The sequence below is a fragment of the Opisthocomus hoazin genome, chromosome 19, assembly GCF_030867145.1.
Source record: "Opisthocomus hoazin isolate bOpiHoa1 chromosome 19, bOpiHoa1.hap1, whole genome shotgun sequence".
In the NCBI taxonomy this organism is placed as follows: domain Eukaryota; kingdom Metazoa; phylum Chordata; class Aves; order Opisthocomiformes; family Opisthocomidae; genus Opisthocomus; species Opisthocomus hoazin.
This window is the reverse complement of record NC_134432.1, coordinates 13,181,382-13,199,330: the sequence shown is the minus strand read 5'-3', so window position 1 is coordinate 13,199,330 and position 17,949 is coordinate 13,181,382. Positions and strand designations below refer to the sequence as shown.

The 17,949-nt window shown below is 53.7% G+C and overlaps 1 protein-coding gene across 1 annotated transcript in view; it reads right to left on the bottom strand.

Moving 5' to 3' along the window:
* The window catches only part of NTNG2 (netrin G2), a 51,346-nt gene that overhangs the window by 11,686 nt on the left and 21,711 nt on the right, over positions 1–17,949 (bottom strand). The window contains exons 3-5 of the mRNA XM_075439721.1: positions 16,303–16,946; positions 4,127–4,299; positions 2,319–2,345 (exon numbers count right to left, since the gene is read on the bottom strand). Of these exons, the coding sequence (XP_075295836.1) occupies positions 2,319–2,345; positions 4,127–4,299; positions 16,303–16,946 (844 nt within the window). The remainder of the gene's footprint in view (positions 1–2,318; positions 2,346–4,126; positions 4,300–16,302; positions 16,947–17,949) is intronic.

Here is a 17,949-nt window from a genome sequence, read left to right as displayed (position 1 = left end):
TCCCAGGCTGTGTTACACGTCAAAGTGTCCTTGGACTGAATAGAGAGAAAAGCAAACCAGGACCGCCCAGAGGCTGCGGGATGTGAACTGAGTCAGGGTGATTTTTATCCATGTCCTTTATCATCCTACAGAGCAGATAACCAGGGCCACCGACATGGTAGCCCCATGTGTTCCCCACTGCCAGCGGAGGAGCTGGGATGGGAAGCAGCCGAAAAGAGGAGCCCGGCAGAGGAGTCCCAGCCGTCCGAGCGAGGCAGGGAGCATGGCACCCACCTGGCTGGGTGGTGGTGGCAGGTAGGGGGGTGCTGCTGGTGCTGGTGGTGGTGGTGGTTGTGGTGGTGGTAGTTGTGGTGGTTGAGGTTGTGGTGGTGGTGGTGGGTGTTGTTGTGGTGGTCGTTTTTGCGGTGGTGGTTTTTGCGGTGGTAACACGCTGTGGTCGCTCATACGCTAGCAAGCAAAGAGAAGAGGTGGGAGGCACTTACTGGGGGGGAACGGAGGGTTTCCTCGCCAGCCTGCATGCCCGTGAGGCGGCTGCTGCTGGGGCTGAACTGGTGACCGATTTCTCAGCACAGTTAGAACTGGGGCACCGAGAGGATTAAGGTGGTGGCAGCTTGATGACGCTGGATGCAGCGAGCGTGTGTGTGTGCAGGGGCCGGAGGCGGTGGCTGTATCAGCTTACTCCGTTGGTACAGATATTGGCTTAAATACTTACAGCTCTGTCATAAAGTAATTGCCAATTAAGCTGAAAGGGGGAACCGAAAGCATGCCTGGGCAGAGACGGGGTGAGGAGTGGGTGGGAGGTGCGGAGGAGCCCCCAGCTGCCCTGCCTGCCCCGGCTCCACAAACAGCTCCAGTCCCTTCCTCCACCCCAAGGGCAGCAAACTACCCAGCGCCATCAAAACCAGCCCTTCTTTCCACCGGCACCCTTAGTTCAGCAGGGCAAATTGATGGGTGGCTTAACATCAGCGAGCCCCCGCGGAGCTGAGCAGCAGCGATCCCGGGGTGCGGTGCCCAGCCCACCGCGCTCGCCACAACAGCCCGAACTAAAATAACACCCGAACACAAATTCCTACTTAATTCGCACCTGCTGCCCTCCTGTCCTTGTTTGTCCCACTGCTTCATGCAGATTATCATGCTTAATTTCATAATAGCCCTGAGCTAGTTTAAATACTTAATTTAGGTCACTTCTAGTCTCCTATGCAGGCTAAATGTGTGGCCTTGGACACAAATCCCTCCTGTCCACCTCCTGCGCATCGCTCCCAGCAACCCCCCAGCTTCTCCCTCGCAGAAAAATTTGATGGGAAGCATTTTCCAGTGACACAAAGGTAGCACTGAGGATCCTAAGCTCTGTTAAAGGGGAAAAAAAGAGTTATCAAAATGGTTTTGACCAGAAAAGCACAGAACATTTTGGACTGTTAAAACATTTAATTTTTTTTAGTCCTAAATTACTTGGGGGAGATTTGTAATTTTTATTTGAAATTTTTAACCATTTAAATTTAACTGCTTAAAATCTAAATATGGTTCATTTACCCAGAAAAAATGTCCTCCACTTTTCAATTAGGTGCATTTTTCTTAATTGCATTTGCATTTCTCTGAAACTATTTCTCCTCCAACTCCTTCCACCTGCCTGCAAACCAAAGAGCTCATTATGGATTCAGCTCTCCGATTTGTTTCTTCTGGAGGGTATTTCCGAGCCACAAAATTCAAACCCAGCCTTCTGCTTACCCAAAACTCAAGGCTCTTTGATATCAAGCTACCTCCAGCTTTGTTAAATAAGGAGTCCTATCACACCATCAATCTTTCAACAGAAATCCCCACTGAGCTCTACCGTCTTTGCTGCCGACACCTCATAGACATATGTTCATATACACACACGTGTGCATACAGATGTACACACACTCTCTATACGTTTTTTTTATAGATAGCCCAAGGTGACCCAGGCTGGATGCTACGCCAAATAATTCAAACCCAGCTCCTTCTCAGAGCAGAAGTCTGCAATACTGGGGGGTAAAAGTTCACAGCGAGCACTGGTGGTTTTGAAGAGTCTTTTTTTATTTCCTTTCCGGCTGCCATTCTAACGAACCTCATGGGGGGGAAACCATGCCAGAGGAAGAGGCAAAATGAGGCTACTGAACTCAAAGGAAGAAAATAGAAGACTCTTTGACAGGACAGAAAATGAGGCACAATTAGGGAAGACTTATTGCCTGGAAAATGATAATGGACAGAAAATAACCATCTTTTTTTTTTTCCTAGTGACATCCGCAAGGACCATGCACCGGGGTGTTAAATGCCAGCATTTCAGTTTTGTTTTTACTTACTGCCAAAGGCTGAGCCTGCAGCTGCACCTGGAAAAAACAAGAAGAAGCCTGGTCACTGGAAGCAGGAAGCTGTTGGCTCTGATACCAGCAGAAGATCAAACAGATACACGACGCTGGGCTGAACAGCAGTTAATTAGTGGGGGTCTTGCTCACAGGCATATCAGTTTGCTGCAACATCTTAAAAGCTGCTTTTGTCAAACCACAGAGGTAACCAGACAGTGCTGGCTGGGGTCTTGGCATCTCCAGCTTTTCAACCTGGGGAAGAAAAGCCAGCGTGGTCCTTGCTGATGGGTTTTTCTGTTAACCATCTCCTTGACCTACCGTTAAAGCCCAGCAAAGGACAAGCACATCTTCTGAGGTTCACTCTGCTGAGCACAAACTCTAGGGTCCGAACCAGCTTGTTACACCTAGGACAGTTCTCTGTGAGTCAGAAGGGTTGAACACCCTTCCCACTGCAGCACTTGCTGAACAGGACGCTGCAAAGCCACCAGCTTCAAACCCACCAGTTGAAGGCCATCCAAGGACCAACTTCTGGCTTTCAGCACGCGGGAGACTAATGGCCATGGTCCCCTCTACTGTAATAAGCCGATGAATCATGGAAAGTCTCAGCTTTGCATCAACATAAAGCACAGGACCACCAAGACGAGAGGACTTCAGAGAACTGCCTCTGTTGCAGAGGAAGAGGATGTTGATGGGGGAAAGAGGAAGCAACAGAGAGAGCTGGGCTCAGAAGGAGGAGGAAGACTGAGTGACAGATGGGAAGAGAGATGAATGGGAGAAGAAAGAGCAGAGGAGAAAGAGAAATAGGAAGAGACACAAGGAATGGAGGGGAGGGAAAGAGAGAGAACAGCATGTCTGTGCCTGTCAACACCAGAAACTCTCCCCGGCTCCTTTGAAGCAATGCAGCCGCTTGGTGGGAGCTGACAAGCTCGTTCCCTTTCAAAGAACCTGCTCGTCTACCAGCCCTGGCACACACGAAACATTCCTGTCACGGCCTTCAGAGCCTGAATTTCAGCTTTGATCATCTTAAAGCACATAAATCTTTCAAAAAATTTGGGGGGAGGGAATGAAAAGATTCTCTTTGGTAATGCTCAAAGCTGCTGCTTGAAAGGCTGGAGTGGCTACTGTGGCTCTGTGACATTTAAAGAAGTCTGCTAATGTGGACTGGACAGAAACCCAGGAGAAACTGGCCCATCTGTGATGTTTCCTGCCCCAATTCCCCTGCTCAAAAGATGGTGGGTATGCATCCTTCATCTCGCCTGCACGCCTTTGCTTCTGTCAGTGCCTTGCTCCAGCAGGCAATTGGATGAGACTGGAGCTGCGCAAAGGGACCGCAGTTCGTGGCGCTTGCCTGAAATGCTGACATAGAGAGAATAGGATCCAGAAAGCAATCCAGAAAGCAACCTGCACTCCCGCAGCTGAGCAGTGCCAGCGCTGAGCCCATGGACTACTTGACAGCCAGTGCTCCACTGTGGCTAAAGTGTCTTCTTCAAAGGACAGTAATTTGCTTTGCCACAAAGCCAGGGACCTATATCTTGGCCCAAGGTCATCCTTCCTACTCTTGACCATTGTTTGGACTCATCACTCATCTGCCAGTAGCCAACAAATCACCTCTGCATCCACGCAGATCCTCTCTCATTTCTCTATGTACCAAGACGCAGGTAAATACCCGCTTCCATTTCGACAGCTGAGCATCCGGCACTGATTTGAGATGGAGAAGGACAAGATGAGAACCCGCTCCCGTCTGTGGGCATCGTGCAGCCCAAGGTGGGAGTGCGGCCAGGGCTGGCTCGCTGCAGGTTACTTACATGCGTTGGGGGACCCGTTGGGGAGAGGCAGGTAGGATCCTGCTCGCCAAGACCTGGAGCGAAAGTTCTTCTTGCACTTGCCGCAGTCCTGCCCCGTGGTGTTGTGCTCGCACTCGCACTGCAGGCTGCCCTCTTTGAAGGTGCACAGGTTAGCATGGAGGTTGCATTTACACCTGGAAGACAGGAGAAGAGCTGTCAGGTATTGCTGCTACTCCTCCTTGCCCTGGTGTAGTGCCATCTGTGTGCATGAAAATGTAGCAGTGAAGCTGGGCTGGTTACCCCTTTTCTGTTCCTTTTGCAGGACTTTTTCACCGAACTCAGCTGTTTTCCCTGGGTATCTGGTGCTGGGGTTACGATGTCCACGTCCTCGCCCAAGGTGGATCTGCAGTCTGTATTCCAAGTGAGAGATACTTTACTCCCACCACCTGACTGCGGTAGCACAGACCGTTTAATGGTAAGTCAACATCTCCAGCTGAGACTCCTGGAAGAAGTCTCACACATTTCAGGCTGTTACAGACATCTGGGTGACCAGTTCAGTTGGAGGCTCTTAGAGGCAGAGGACAGCCTTGGGATTTTGATGGAGGAGCACAGCTAACACCGGTGGGACTCGGGCCCCTGACCCCTGCACAGTGTGCTATTTCAAGAGTGTTTTCTCCTGTGGTGTGAAGCTGCACAACACAAACCCTTTTCCCTAGGTGCAGCGCAGCCCCAGCCTGCTGTGACCAAAATAACACAGAGAACAAGTCACCATCAGAATCTGCCTTTTAGTCCCCGCCTCATCAGAGAAAAACACTAGTCAGCAATTTGCAAACATTAACAAACTTTTAATGAGCTGTAGTGCAGTATGCAGGGAATAATTATCTCCATGCGTGATAATTCCTGTTGCTCAGACTCCGGAGGTGACTTGCGCAGAGCACAGAGGCTGAGCCCATAACTCAGACGTGGCTCTAGTGACTCCGGGGCCCGAGCCGAGGCCATCAGACAGAGACTCTGGGGACCAAAACCCCTCATTTCATCCCAGACAATGGATCCCTAGCACAGCCCGCTGGTTTTTCACAGCTTCATGCACTAATTTACATCCTCAGAAGCAGAACCATTAGAAAACAGTAATGCTGTGCCTTATGTGAACAGGTAGAGGAGTCTGGCCATGCTTCATTTTACTGGGCTAATTGCACAAGAGATGCAAAGCTGAGGGGAATGAACTGCGTGCAGACGAGGTGGAGGAACCATGGCCTGCTTCTTCACCTGCTCTGTCTGTACAGGGATAAACAACCTGTATGAGGCTGGGAGCGGCGAGCCAGGTCCCTCCCGGCTGCCGGTGCTGTGCATGCCCACCAGCTCCTGGGGCCTCTGCCCTCTCCGTTGGAGCTCCTAGAGATGCTCCCCAGCTGAGGCCACCTTTGCTGTGCTCCTCCTCACGCATGGCTGGATAAACTGACCTCATGTATGTTTTCTTTTTTCCCCTCCTCCCCTCCCTGTCCTTAATTCTAGCAAACCCCGCTCAGAGGCTAAGCATAAGCTGGATGAACAGTCTCTCTCCCTGTCTTACAACCCTGCCCTGTCTCTGACCAAGCAGAGGAGGGAATATCGCAGTCTCTAAAAGGGAGGAAGGCAGAAAACGTGGTCCGTGGAGCAGAGACAGACACACTCAGCATGCTCCACTTGAATCTGTGTGTTAGCAAGAGCTGGAGATGCCGCGTCACAGCTGAAAGCACTAACAGCCTCCGAGCATTGGTGCTCTGGGAGCAAGCCGTGGATCCAAGTGTCCAGGGAAGGAAGCTGCTTTGGCCGGTACCTACAGAGGAGGGATGCTGGATTTCAGCTGCTCTGTGTCCCCTCTGCCTCTGGTGAGGAAGGATTTCAGCTGAGCCGTCCCAGCCCTTTGGCAGAGGCGATGCCCAGCCTCAGGGTGCTGTGGAGCCTGACTGAATTATTCAGTGTCCACACAGCACGGCCTCCTTCTCTCACTTCAGAATGAGCAGACGGGAGGAAAGCAGGCAAGATAGTGGGTTAAAGCAGGTCAAAGCCTCACCACTGCTGCTGTGGGCTCAGCCTGAATCAGAGCAACAGCTACTGGGAGCTGCAGCTCTCCTCCCTCCTACTGCTGGTGGGAGCGAGGGGACGGGAGCCAGCCCTAAAATCCAGCTGAGTGGGAGCTTAAGAGCCCCAGAGGAGGGGATACAAGGAAGGCAGGGCCTGGCATCCCCCTTGTTTTCTCCGAAGTCTGGGATGACATGGAGAGTAGCGCTTGGCTCCTGTCCTTGACCCCGCTTGCCTCGCAGGGGGATGTCACCCACCGCCTGGTCCCCTGCGGTGGCCTGGGGCAGCCTCCATCACCCCTGACCGCCCGCAGCACATCCTTACTCCTGGCATCACCCGCTGAGAGCCAAGCAGCCGTTTCGGGGTGCTTCTGCTGGCTCCAGGCTGCTGCCATACGGGAAGGTGAAACCCGTTCACTGTTAATTTGGCTCCAGCTACGAAACCTCTGCCAAGCAGCACGACCCAGCTCTCTTGCTACTGGGAGAGCGAGGCACGGCTGCGTGCGGGAGGCACTCAGCCATGCCTACTTGTACACCCACACCACTCGCTTGCTTCTGAGGAGGGCTGAGAGCTGAGCACCAGCTCCCGGGACAGACCCCAGCCCCTGCAAAGGCACCCGCACGCTGCCCTGCCAGCAGGATGGGGACAGGGTGGGTGCTCCTGGACGCCCCCCAGCCACTGTGTGTAGGGGTGGTGGGGCACTGCTCTTGCCAGAGAAGATCCTCTCTTCCTAAACTGGTGTAAACAAGGAAAACTAAATAAAGAGAAAGCAGAGGCAGCCGGTCACCCTGCCTGCCTGCAGCCGGGTCACTTGTATTTCTCACTGTTCAGCCCTTTGCCACTGTGCAAAAGTTTTGTTATCCAAAGGATCAATTTTACCGAGGAATTGCTTTCTGAATTCGACCTTTGAGGATCATCAATCTAAGCAGAGAACTATAACCCCAGCAAGCTGACCCCGCAACACAGCACTTTTCAGCCCAATCAATCAGGCTGCATTATTTAATAGCAAACAGCCGAGCGCCTTCAGCCAGCCCTGATTGCCAACCCCTTGTTGTGTGAAGGTTTCTGCATCTGGGCCTCGCTGCTGCTCTGCTCGGCAGCTCGGATTTAACCCCTTTTTCAGGCTTCTCTGTCTCCTCCTCTGGGCCTGCAGCCCAAGGACGCACGTTCACCAACGATCTGCGCACAATGTCTTTCTCCAGCCAAGATCCAGCTGGTGGAGACTGGAATAAATGACATTAGCCCAGTCCCCTGGGTGACAGCGGCTAGTCCTGCTTGCCTTAGCTCAACTTCCTCGGGCGGCCAGCCATCGCAGGAAAGAGAGGATGAAGGGAAAGGTTAGGAGCTACTTAGCAATGAGGCTTAAATAGCAGCAGTGGGGCAGACACCTGCGCTGTGTCCTGCAGAAGGCAGCGATGGCCCTGCTCCAGTGCCGGGGCCGCTCCAGCAAAGTGCTGGTTGCAATATGGTCTCTTTGGCTCCGGAGGAGATCTGCAGGGCTGGGAGTGTTTCTCCTCTCTAGCTCACGGGTCAAGGCTAGCAGTGACAGGGCTGTTTCTCGGTGAGCATTCAGAGCCCACGTAGGATGCAGCCGTGGTGGGGCACAGCCCGGAGAAGAGCTGCCCCAGCGCAAACCCAACAGGAGCTACAGCACCCATGGGCACCCTCCATGACCTGGGGACACCCAAGTCCAGCGCTGGCCTGTTAGCAGATGCACATAACTGTGTTTTGCATTAAACAGAGTCTGGCTCACATTGTTGCTGGCAAGAGTGGCCAGAGCAACGTATGGCCCAAGATATTACCATTTGCACAATGGGGTATTTATGGGTTTATCTGAGTGCAGGTCATTCAGCTGCTGCCTTCCCTCGGAGTGGTGCAGTGTGGGCTGACGCTGCACACGCCTCCACCAGGGAACATCACGGCGCTTGGAGAGCCAAGGGAAGTTTACAGGAAAGTGTTCTTTTTTTCTTTTTCTTTTTTTTTTACAGCCATAAAGAACAGTTTGGCATCCCTGCATTTCTGCAAGTCAGCATTCTGGAGGTCACAGCAGCGAGCGGTTGGAGAGGCGTCTGGCACCAAACCCGCGTGCGAGGGAAGGAGATGCCTGCGCACAGGCTTTGAAGAGGGGTGCAGGCGGGGGTGAGTGCCGCAAACCTGCAGGAGCCGCACTGGGAGTGGGAAAGCAGCCCCTGTCCCTGAGCTTTCATTAATAATGACTTTTGAAATAACTTTAAAAACCCATCCCAGCCCTTTGCTTTCCTTGTGAGGATCCTCATGCGTCTCACAACCTCTTTTCTGTCCATAACCCCACCTTGCAGAGCAGGGGAGTCAGGCAGAGAGCATCTCCTCATCCCTCTCCCTCCCCGCTGGGCCGAGCCAGCCTTGGGGTGCTGGTACCCCCCCGCTCAGGACTGACACCGTGACCCTGCTGCTCTGCTGGGCAGGGCTGGAGGAACTGCTGCTGGGTGGAGACCCAGAGAGCTGCTCCCTCCCTGTGCACCTCCTGCCATGGACCAATCCTGCCTTGCCACAAGCTCCTTAAAAAAGAGCCTGGGTGAAGACATAGGGCAACAGAAGTCCACGACAGCGGGCCACCACCTCCTCTCCAAGTCTCCTTCCAGTCCAGCCTGTGCTCTCATCTCCACCCCATGCTTACCATGAGGACATCAGTGCATGGTCACATGGCCCCAGGGATGCTGTGGAGACCTGGTCCGCTCCTGCTGGCTCCCAGGCCACCGAGCTCCTGCTTTCCCCCACCATCGGCTTGGCAGTGGTGCCCCCCTCTCCCTTTCTGCTCGCCAGAGCTGGCGTTGGGGAGCGGCAGCGCGCAGCGGAGAGCTGCTAATGACTGCCATCCAAAGGAAGGCTTATGATAGCTTTCCCCTGAATTGTTTGCTCTCACTGTAATTGATGAGCCTTTAATGAGTCTCATGGGATGATGCGTTTGAAGGGAGCTCTTTCCTCTCTGTCCCCGAGGAAAATGATGTTTCAACTGATCTCGGCTCTCGGGGAAACATGAATAACTCTTCTCCATCTCTCTATTGTCATGCCCAGCCGTTGCTCGCAGCACGCTCTGGCAGCTGCCTGGCCACGACTTGCCCACTTTTTACCTGCTCCTTTGCAACTGTTCTGGCAGCTCAGCAAAAGCAAGGAGCAAATCTTTCGGGCAAAGCATAACGGGCACTGAGCTTGGATTGTTTCTGGCCCATCTGTGCGTGCAGAAGCAGGTAAAAATAGCTTCTGATGGCTGGGCCACAGGACAGGCACCATCCCTTTGTAGAAAGCAGTTGTGTTAGGATTCGCCTTGCTGGGAGATTGCTCCGGCAGAGGTTCGCTGTTGCCAGGGACCAGAGCAGGGCTGAAAGGGCTGAAGATGGGGACGGCGGCTCATTCATCCCAGGAGCGGGGCTGGGAGCGTAACCGAGCCTGCGGTCCAGGGGCTGACGGGGGAGCAAAAGCCATTTTCACTCACTGTTTCCTTCCACTCGGACCAGGGAGAGAGGCTTCTGGGTTTTGCTGCTTTTTTGCAGAGCCAAAAACTGAAAAAAAGCCCTGGGTTAGGTCAGAGGGACATGCTGTGAGTGGGTTTTTTTCCTTGAGGGTTTTCACTTTTGGTTGTGTGGTAGGGGCGGATGAGTCCTGCCAGCGGGGAGGAACCCTCCTCGCTGCCCTTCGAAATGATTTGAGGTTTGGGTTACCAAGAGGAGACAATTTAAAAGATACCAAAGTGGAGAGCACGCTAGCTGGCTGTTCCCATTCAAGAGGCTATTTATTTTAAATAAGTTGACACTCGCCAGCTGTCAAGATCCTGCTGACTGGTGGAACATTATTTACATTCAAAGCTGTCTTAAAAAGCAAACACGAAACCAAACTTCCCCATTAGGGGGTCGAGCAACAGAAGGGAGGAAGGGTGAAGAGGACATCACACGGATATGTGAACATAAATATTTGCAGAGTAATGTGTATAAATGCTCTTGGTCTTTCTCCTGGAATGCAATAATGCCTGCAATTGAGTTCATTGGCCAAATTGAATTTGGGCTCCTGTAGAAGTCTCTTTATATTAAGTGCTTTAACATACATCACCTTCTCAGTCTATCGATGAAATTCTATTATCCGCTCAGGGCCGGACACAACTCTGCAACAAAATCGGAGGGGAAATAAAAACCTTCACAAACCGAAGGCAGGAGCAGGTAATAGGACCTGGGGCATCCGTCTCCAGCTATTGACAAAGTGTCACAAACGTCTGGGGGAAGGAGGAGCTCTCCGGGTCTCTCACTAACTCTCCCCCCCGCTCAGCCAGTTTCCCTTCCATCTTGCTGCAGTGGGAGTAAAAACCTTTACGAGACTCAAGGAAAGCCAAGCAAACAGTTGCTGCACATTGACTTAATTTAACTATATGACCAAGAGCAAGATTTTGCTTGAACTCAAGCTAATTCCAGCCTGGAGGAATGCCAGGGAAATTCAGGCATCCAGCTCTTGGGGGCTGCCCAGCATGGAGGTGAGGACGGGCAGAGGAACATGGTGCACCGTTGGCGCAGACTTGGCTGTCCTTGACACGAGGATGCTGTTACCTCCTGGGACCCAAAGCCTGGCTGCCAGGAGCTGCAGGGGAAGGAGCAGGGCCAGGCGCAGGTGGTGCTCGCCCTGGTTTTCGTGGTCTTCCCAAAGCTGCTGAGCACAGGCGGAGGCTGGCCACGGGGTGCAAGGGCATTGGGCTAATTCTTGGGAGTTGTTTGGGTGAGCCCGTGGCTATCTTGGGGGTGATGCTCCAGCACTGGGGCTGGGCAAGTTCGGCTGGGGAAGCCCACGCACTCACAGATCATTTACCCCATGTCCCTGCCTGTCCCCTTCTACAAGCAGCTATGGTGCAGCCGGCAGGCCCCACCCTGCTCCTCAGGGAAAGGTGCTCAAGGGGGACATCAATCATGACACAAAATCTAAGACCCTCAACAAGAGACTCCACAGACTAAACCTTCTTCTTTCCTCCCTCCTAAAGACAGAGAAGTGAAGACTGCAAACCTCTAAGTCTGGAAGCTCTCCAACAGCTTCATCAACAGAGAGAAGGAGGAATGTCCAAGCAGGGCAAAGCAGCCTGGGGTCAGCAGGGACACGCTTTGTGTTGGCACCCCTGGTTTGAACGAAGCAGGGGAAGTGTGCTGAGCTGCTGCCATTGTGCTGGCTTGGAGGACAGAAGCAGGAGGCAGCCACCAGGCTGAGCAGGAATTGCTTCACCTTTAACAGCAATACAGCATCGAGTGTCACTGCATCTTGAGAGTCACCGAGAAGGCAGAAAAATGTACCCCTTGCATGTGGGTAGCACTGAAGGTTAACCAGCCCGATTCATTGGAGGAGGTGCTTTGGGGGATGGCCTTGATCCTTCAGGTCTGAAGTGCCTGATCCTGGCTCTGGCGCCAGCACAATGGGCTGGGCAAATTCCTTCTGCTCCACTGGCATGAACTCTCCACTCCAAGACACGCGGAGAGCAAAGCCTCCCGGAAAGCATCCGTGTGCAGCACCGAAAACTGCACGAGGGGAAAGCAGGGATCAAAGCACGGGAACACAGAGGGCCTTTCCTTTCAGTTCTTTCATGTTAGCAGAAGAGAAGCCAAGGAAACTCTCAGAAAAGAAATTGGTGCAGAGAAGAAAGGAGATGCTGTTACAAAACTGGAAACCTCATCTTCTTGTTGGTGCCTCTCTGGCCTGAGCAACGCCTGAGATGAGACACTGTTACATGGAGCTGCTCAGTGATGAGTAACGCTCCCTCCTCCTGCCTTCCTCTGGGGACTGCTCATCACTGGCAGGATGGACAGACAGACAGACAGACAGAGCATGCACTGGGGCAGGGGAGGACAAAACTGAGAAATCTGAATAATCAGCCTAAAATTGATTCACTTCTGCTCAATCTGATTCCTCCTAACTGGATCCACATGTCCTGGCCATGGCACATTAACTTCAATTATGGCTTATTAATGTCTCTGTGATGGAGCGTGCCCCGCTGAGCACTGTGGTGACTGACGTTATGAAGGGGAAAAAACTACTCCAAAGAGACACAGTGTGTAATGGAAAGGGAACTGGCGGCTTTCACCACCCTGTCCCCAGTCCCGGCAGCCAGGAAAAGCTCATTCATCCATTCCTGAGAAGACGACCGTGCTGATTGCTGCACCGAGGTGAAAACTAAGCAGTGAATAGAGATCTGTGGGGAAAAGTCTTTCCGCTGCCCTTCCCCACCTTGCCTGGCTCACACACAAGCACACAGGCCAAGGGCTTGCTCGTGTCTATTCCTGTCTTGACCCCTCTGCATCTCCAGTTACTCTGCAGATCAATAGGGACAGGATGGAAGAATTAAAAAAAAGAAAAGAAAAAGATACCAAGAAGAAGAAAGAGAGTAAAAATAAACTGTCAACCACAAACGGAGAAATGGACCTGGCTGAGGTTGCACGAGGAGACGCAGATGAAGCAGGCAGAGGAGGCCCTGAAGAACCAGCCCATTGCACCGACCCCCAGGAAGGGAGCAGTGACCCACAAGATTCACCAGGCCCTCTGGAGATCCTCACAAACTCTTGACTGCCCCTTCCCTTCTCCCCATGTCCTTTGCTCTGTCTCTTTCTGCTTTTCCCAAAAGCTCTGGGAGGTTGCAGTGAGGATTTTTCCTCGGTCGGAAGCAGAGGAGTGAAGGACAGGGTGCACCTGGATGGGAGCCCAGGAGCACATGGCCCAGGGGCATCAGAGAAACCTCTCTGAATCTACCAGCTAAGGCTGCAGCATGAGAAACCACCCAGGCTCATGGTCTGCTCTGAGGGCAAAGCATTTTGCTTTTCCCTTGACTGTGAACATCAACTGAAAATGAGCTGCCATGTGTCTCACTGCCCTGCAGGCACTGCCAGCTGCCTGCCAAAATCCTGGAGCCGTACAGGGGCACAGGTGATGCCACGCACAGCTCCCCTGATGGCACACACCGCTCCTCTGATGGCACACACCACGGCCGGGCACCGCTCCTCCAACCTCCCGGGGCTGCTCACATCTCTAAGTCACCGCTCCTCTGCTCTCCAGGTGGGATTTTCTGGCTGCTTTTTGCCTTTGAGCCTTAATTTCTTCATAATCATCTTCCCTCTCATTTGATCTAGGCACTTTCCTCCTGCTCCTGAAGGTGGTTGTTCCCACATCCTGCAAGAGCCACCGTCCATCTCCAGCCCTGCCTGCCCTACCTCCCCCCTTCCCCGCACAGAGCTCCTGCCAGGCTCACATTGATTTCTCCTCTCTTCCTCTCAATAACCCACCTCTTGTTGAGCCATACACAAGATTTAATTTGGTTTTAGTCCCTGCACTGTAACTGGCTTTGCTTACAGCTAGAATTAGATTGCTTTCCAGTGAAGAAAACTGCTTGCTGGGGCCGGAATAATCACAGGAGCAGCGTTAATTCACATGAAGCTTTTCCACCTTCTACACCACTTATCCACAGCTCCCCAGCCGGTCATCCTGCCATGTGCCCATCAGAGCTGGAAGAGTCAGCCCAGGACAGGCATCCATGTCTTCCCTGTCCAGAATGAGTGTCCCTCTCTCCTGGGGACCAGCCCAGCAAGCGGGGACAGCCGGAGAGAGCTGGAGCAGTGCAAGGCGGGGTTTTGCTGTAGATAGGACTTGGAGCTCCATGCAAGCAAGCTCAGGACTCCAATCTCAGGACTTGGAGTCTGGGCCACAAAAATCAGATTTCAGAGCTTTCTTTGTCCCCAGCCAAGGAAAAGCCCTCTCCTTCCTGCCGCATCGGAGGAGTCGCTGTCAGGCAGCTGGTGGTAAGCAGAGCCAAGAAGGAAGTGGAGGTGAGCAGGAGCCACTGCTCTGCAGCAGCCGTGGGTGTCTGTCCACGCAGGCGTCCGTCCACCCAGGTGGCCATCCACACAGGTGGCCATCCACGCGGGTGGCCATCCATGCAGGCAGTGCACCAGCTCCGGGGGAGGCCACCAGGAATTAGTCAACAAACCCCAACCCATCTCGTTCTGGCCCCAGCAAAAAGAAGCAGCATTGCAGCTTCCATCAGGTGTGTGCAGCCCAGCCCTCCCTCGCCAGCGCTGTCCTCAGGGTGCAGGCAGCTGCAGGTTTTCAGATGTCTCACAGAGGTTGTGCCCCCCGCCTTTCCTGGGATGTTTGAAGGAGCTTTCCTCCCCTGCCCTATTTGCCTCTTTTCATAAAGTTTGCAGGGATTTTATCTCTTGAAACAATCTCTGCTGCTATTAAACGGTATTAAATTTGGCCAGTGAGTTCAAAACATAGTGGGGGACTGGGTGTGGGGGGAGGAAGACAGCTGACAGCCAGCAAGGTGCTGGTTTGTGGAGAATCCCATCAGTGTAGCTAGAAGTTGAAAGCACTGCAGTGCCGCACCCTGCCCAAGGCAGGCAGGAAAGGGCTCTGGGGAGGAAGGCATTCACGGGACACCAAGAGTGTTTTAACACGTATCTTAAAGCACCAAGTACCCCCAAGGTGCTGTAGGTGCAGTAACGAGTCCTTGGTTACCCGCACAGTTGTCTCCGTGCTTGGGAGCCAAAGGTCAGCACAAAGGCATCAAACATTTAATCCTAATTTACCACTTTCTGAGCTGAAAACCCCGTGTCCCTGTTCCAGCTCCAGAGTCTAACCAGCCCGGATAAATTGATCCACCAGGTCCAACCCTCCCTGGCAGCCACCCCGGTCAGCGTGGGCTTTGGCTGGGAATTCATCCCTGTGGCTTTGCCACCACTGTTGGTACCACCAAGTGTCCCCGCAGGCAGTTCGGCTGCCCGGGGGGAGCAGGGCTGTGGCAGACGGAGCTGGGGCAGGACTGGCTGTGGTCGGGGTGGACGGGAAGGCAACGCGCTGGCCTTTCCTCTCACCTTTGCCTGCTTTCCCTTCACCCTCTTTGCTTTGCAGTTTTGCCCTGTCCTGAGCTGTTGGAGGATATTTAGTACGCCTGGCAACACTTACGGGCAGGTGTAAAATGTCCCCCTGCATATCCCCACACAGAAGCAACCTGTACCGAAACCCAGGCGCTCACAGATGGACGGAGGTGCTCTCCCACACCTCTGCCGTGTGCCGGAGCTTCCCAGGGCTCCTCCCTGAGCCATCCCGGACACGCTGCCAGCCAAGCCGAGAGCTGCGGCTGCTCATCCCAGACACGCAACCGCGCCGAGACAGACACCAAGCCCCTCTGCCTGCTGCTGCCCTCACCGCTGCCTCCTGCCTCCCCGTGCAGGAGCAGAGGGCTCTCCCACCCCTCGCTGCAGCTTCCTTCCCCTTGGAGCCCGCTCAAAGCCAGTCTCCGTGGCACCTGCGACACATTTTAGCTTGCAAGTCTCAGAAGCAAACAGTTTGGAACCGATACAAACGGCTCCTCTGTCACTGTGGTGATTCTTGTTAGCGAGGGGTGGGTGATGGGGAGATTTTTTCCCTCTCGCTTGTAAGTCTTGCACAAGCTGCATCCACAAGCTGGATGGGAAATTAGCCATCTCGGCATTTTTCCACCTTACTTTGCTTTTTCGGTTGATGTCATAACTTAACATATGGCATCGTACAGAGAAACGAAAAACAAAAACCAGGAGAAACAAACCCCCTCCTGCTTTCCCCTGCCCCAAATCTGTCAGGGGGTTGCCCTCACCCCAGACTTCATCTGCTGGAGCTTGGGCTGCTCCAGGGGTGCAGGGCTGACTCAGGAAGGCCCATCCTGCTTGTACTGGCAGTGAGCTGGAGTTCAGTGGGGCAAGCCTCATTCCTCACCACCCCGAGATCCACTAGCATCGGCCCTGAGATTTTTAGGCAGAGGCTGGCTGTGTTTGCACAGCAGGGCACAAGGTATCCGAGGGAGAAGTCAGACCGCGACCATCCATCCATCCATCCAAGCTGTGCCCCCAGCTCCCCCCGTGCAAGCTCTGGGAGGACACAGCCCTTCTCTCAGACACTCCCATGGCAGCCTTGGAGGTGCCCCAGCCATTCCCAGCAAGGACACATCTGTTTTATTACTGATGCTACCCTGCCTGGAGAGAGAGGGTATTAGAGGGAGAAACACTGATAATCTTTTCGGTCAACAGAAATGCTGATGGCTTAAGTTTTCTAGCAGTAACCCTCTTCTCATCCCTCCGAGAAGAGACGCCCAAAGAAATAGCCATTACCTGCCAATGACTTCAACGTTGGAGACGGCATAGAAGTACTTGTACAAGTTCTCCCTCTGCACGTAGGTGCCCCCCAGGGCCGGTCTCAGCAGTCTCATCCGCAGGTCGGTCACGGTAAAGAAGTCCTTGAGCCCTTTGGCGCTCTCCAGCCGCGTGTACAAGTTGTCCATGTTCTTGAGGTCAGGGCCAGCAAAGATGGCAAAGCGGTCCCTCACCTCGAACCGGACTGTCTTCTCTTTTTTGGAGCCCGCCCAGCGGGAATACTCCTCCGTGCAGAGGACCCTGTTGGCACTGGTGGTGGAGAGGTCCCGGACCCTCCGTGCTGGCATGCTGAAGGCCTCCATGCAGTCATCTGCATAATATTGGTACGGATGCCAAGTCCTCCCGTTGTCCAGTGACTTCTCCAGCATCATGATGGTGGGTCGGCCGTACTCGAAGGTTATCACGATGTCATCCGTCAGCTCGATGCTTTTGTTCCAGGACAGCGTGATGTTGGCCAGCAGTGGCTCGGGGTACCGGCGCCACGTCACGCTCTGCCAGTACGTGGCCAGCCCTTCATTCTCACTGTCAAACATGAGTTTTGGCGGGTGGGCCAGGTCCGGGTTGGAGGCGTCGCACTCATCACTGCACAGGTATGGGTTCTCCTGGAACAACAACAACGGTCAACAGAGAAGAAGAAGGCAATGCCTGGGCATCGCGTGGGCATCGTGTGGGTATTGTAGACACGCGGCCAAGCTCAGACCATTACTGGGCCCTGGTTTTAGCTGTTTGTGTCAAATGTTAACTTCTGGGATGAACTGGAGTATGCTGGGGGTCTGGCTCTGGATGATGCTGTTTCTGAGCATGAATTTATGACAGAAACACAAGGCTTTTCCTTTGCTATAAGAACTGCTGAGCTGTTTCCTTTGAAAGGCCCTGCGGGAAAGGGCGTTTCAATTTGGCACAGGGGCAATTTTCATAGAAAGCGCCTTCCCTGAGACGGTCTCTGGGAAACTTCGCTTAAGCTTGGCTGAGTTACAAGCCTACGGAAAGCTGCGTTCATCCCTGCTCCCTTGCAAGAACCGAATGGCTGAAATCCCCACAGCACATCCCTGCCTCTGATGGCTCCTGATGCTGAACAGGCTGAGGACACACCGTCCCCCCCCAGTGCCTCTGAGCACGGCTAGGGGGGAAAAACCGATTTCCCCAGCTCTGAGCTGGGGCAGGACCGAGCAGAGATGTGTGCTCCCGGTGTCTGCGCTGTCCCCAGGACAGCACCCTGGCCTTGGGGACAAGCAGAGGAGGTATGCTCAAGGTGCACCTGCTCAGCCCAATGTGCTGAACATTGCTGGTCACTCCTCAGCTCAACCTTCCCAAACGAACCAGGGGCTGAGCTGACAGGGAAGGAATCGGGAAGGGAACAGGGCAGGCAGCTCTGTGCCCACCTCCAGCACCCAGAAAGAACCCAGGACTCCTGCAGCCTAAACACCGTCCCCAGCCGCTTGCTGCTTGTCCAGGCGCCCTTAGCCTGTGGCAAATACACGGTGACATCAGTTAACCTCTGTCTTTGCAGAAACCGAATTACGTAGCTGTGCCTGAGAGCCCCGCTGCCTGCGGGCACAGGCACTTTCCAGTCACGCCGCCTTCTCCAGCTGCAGGCTGGAGGTA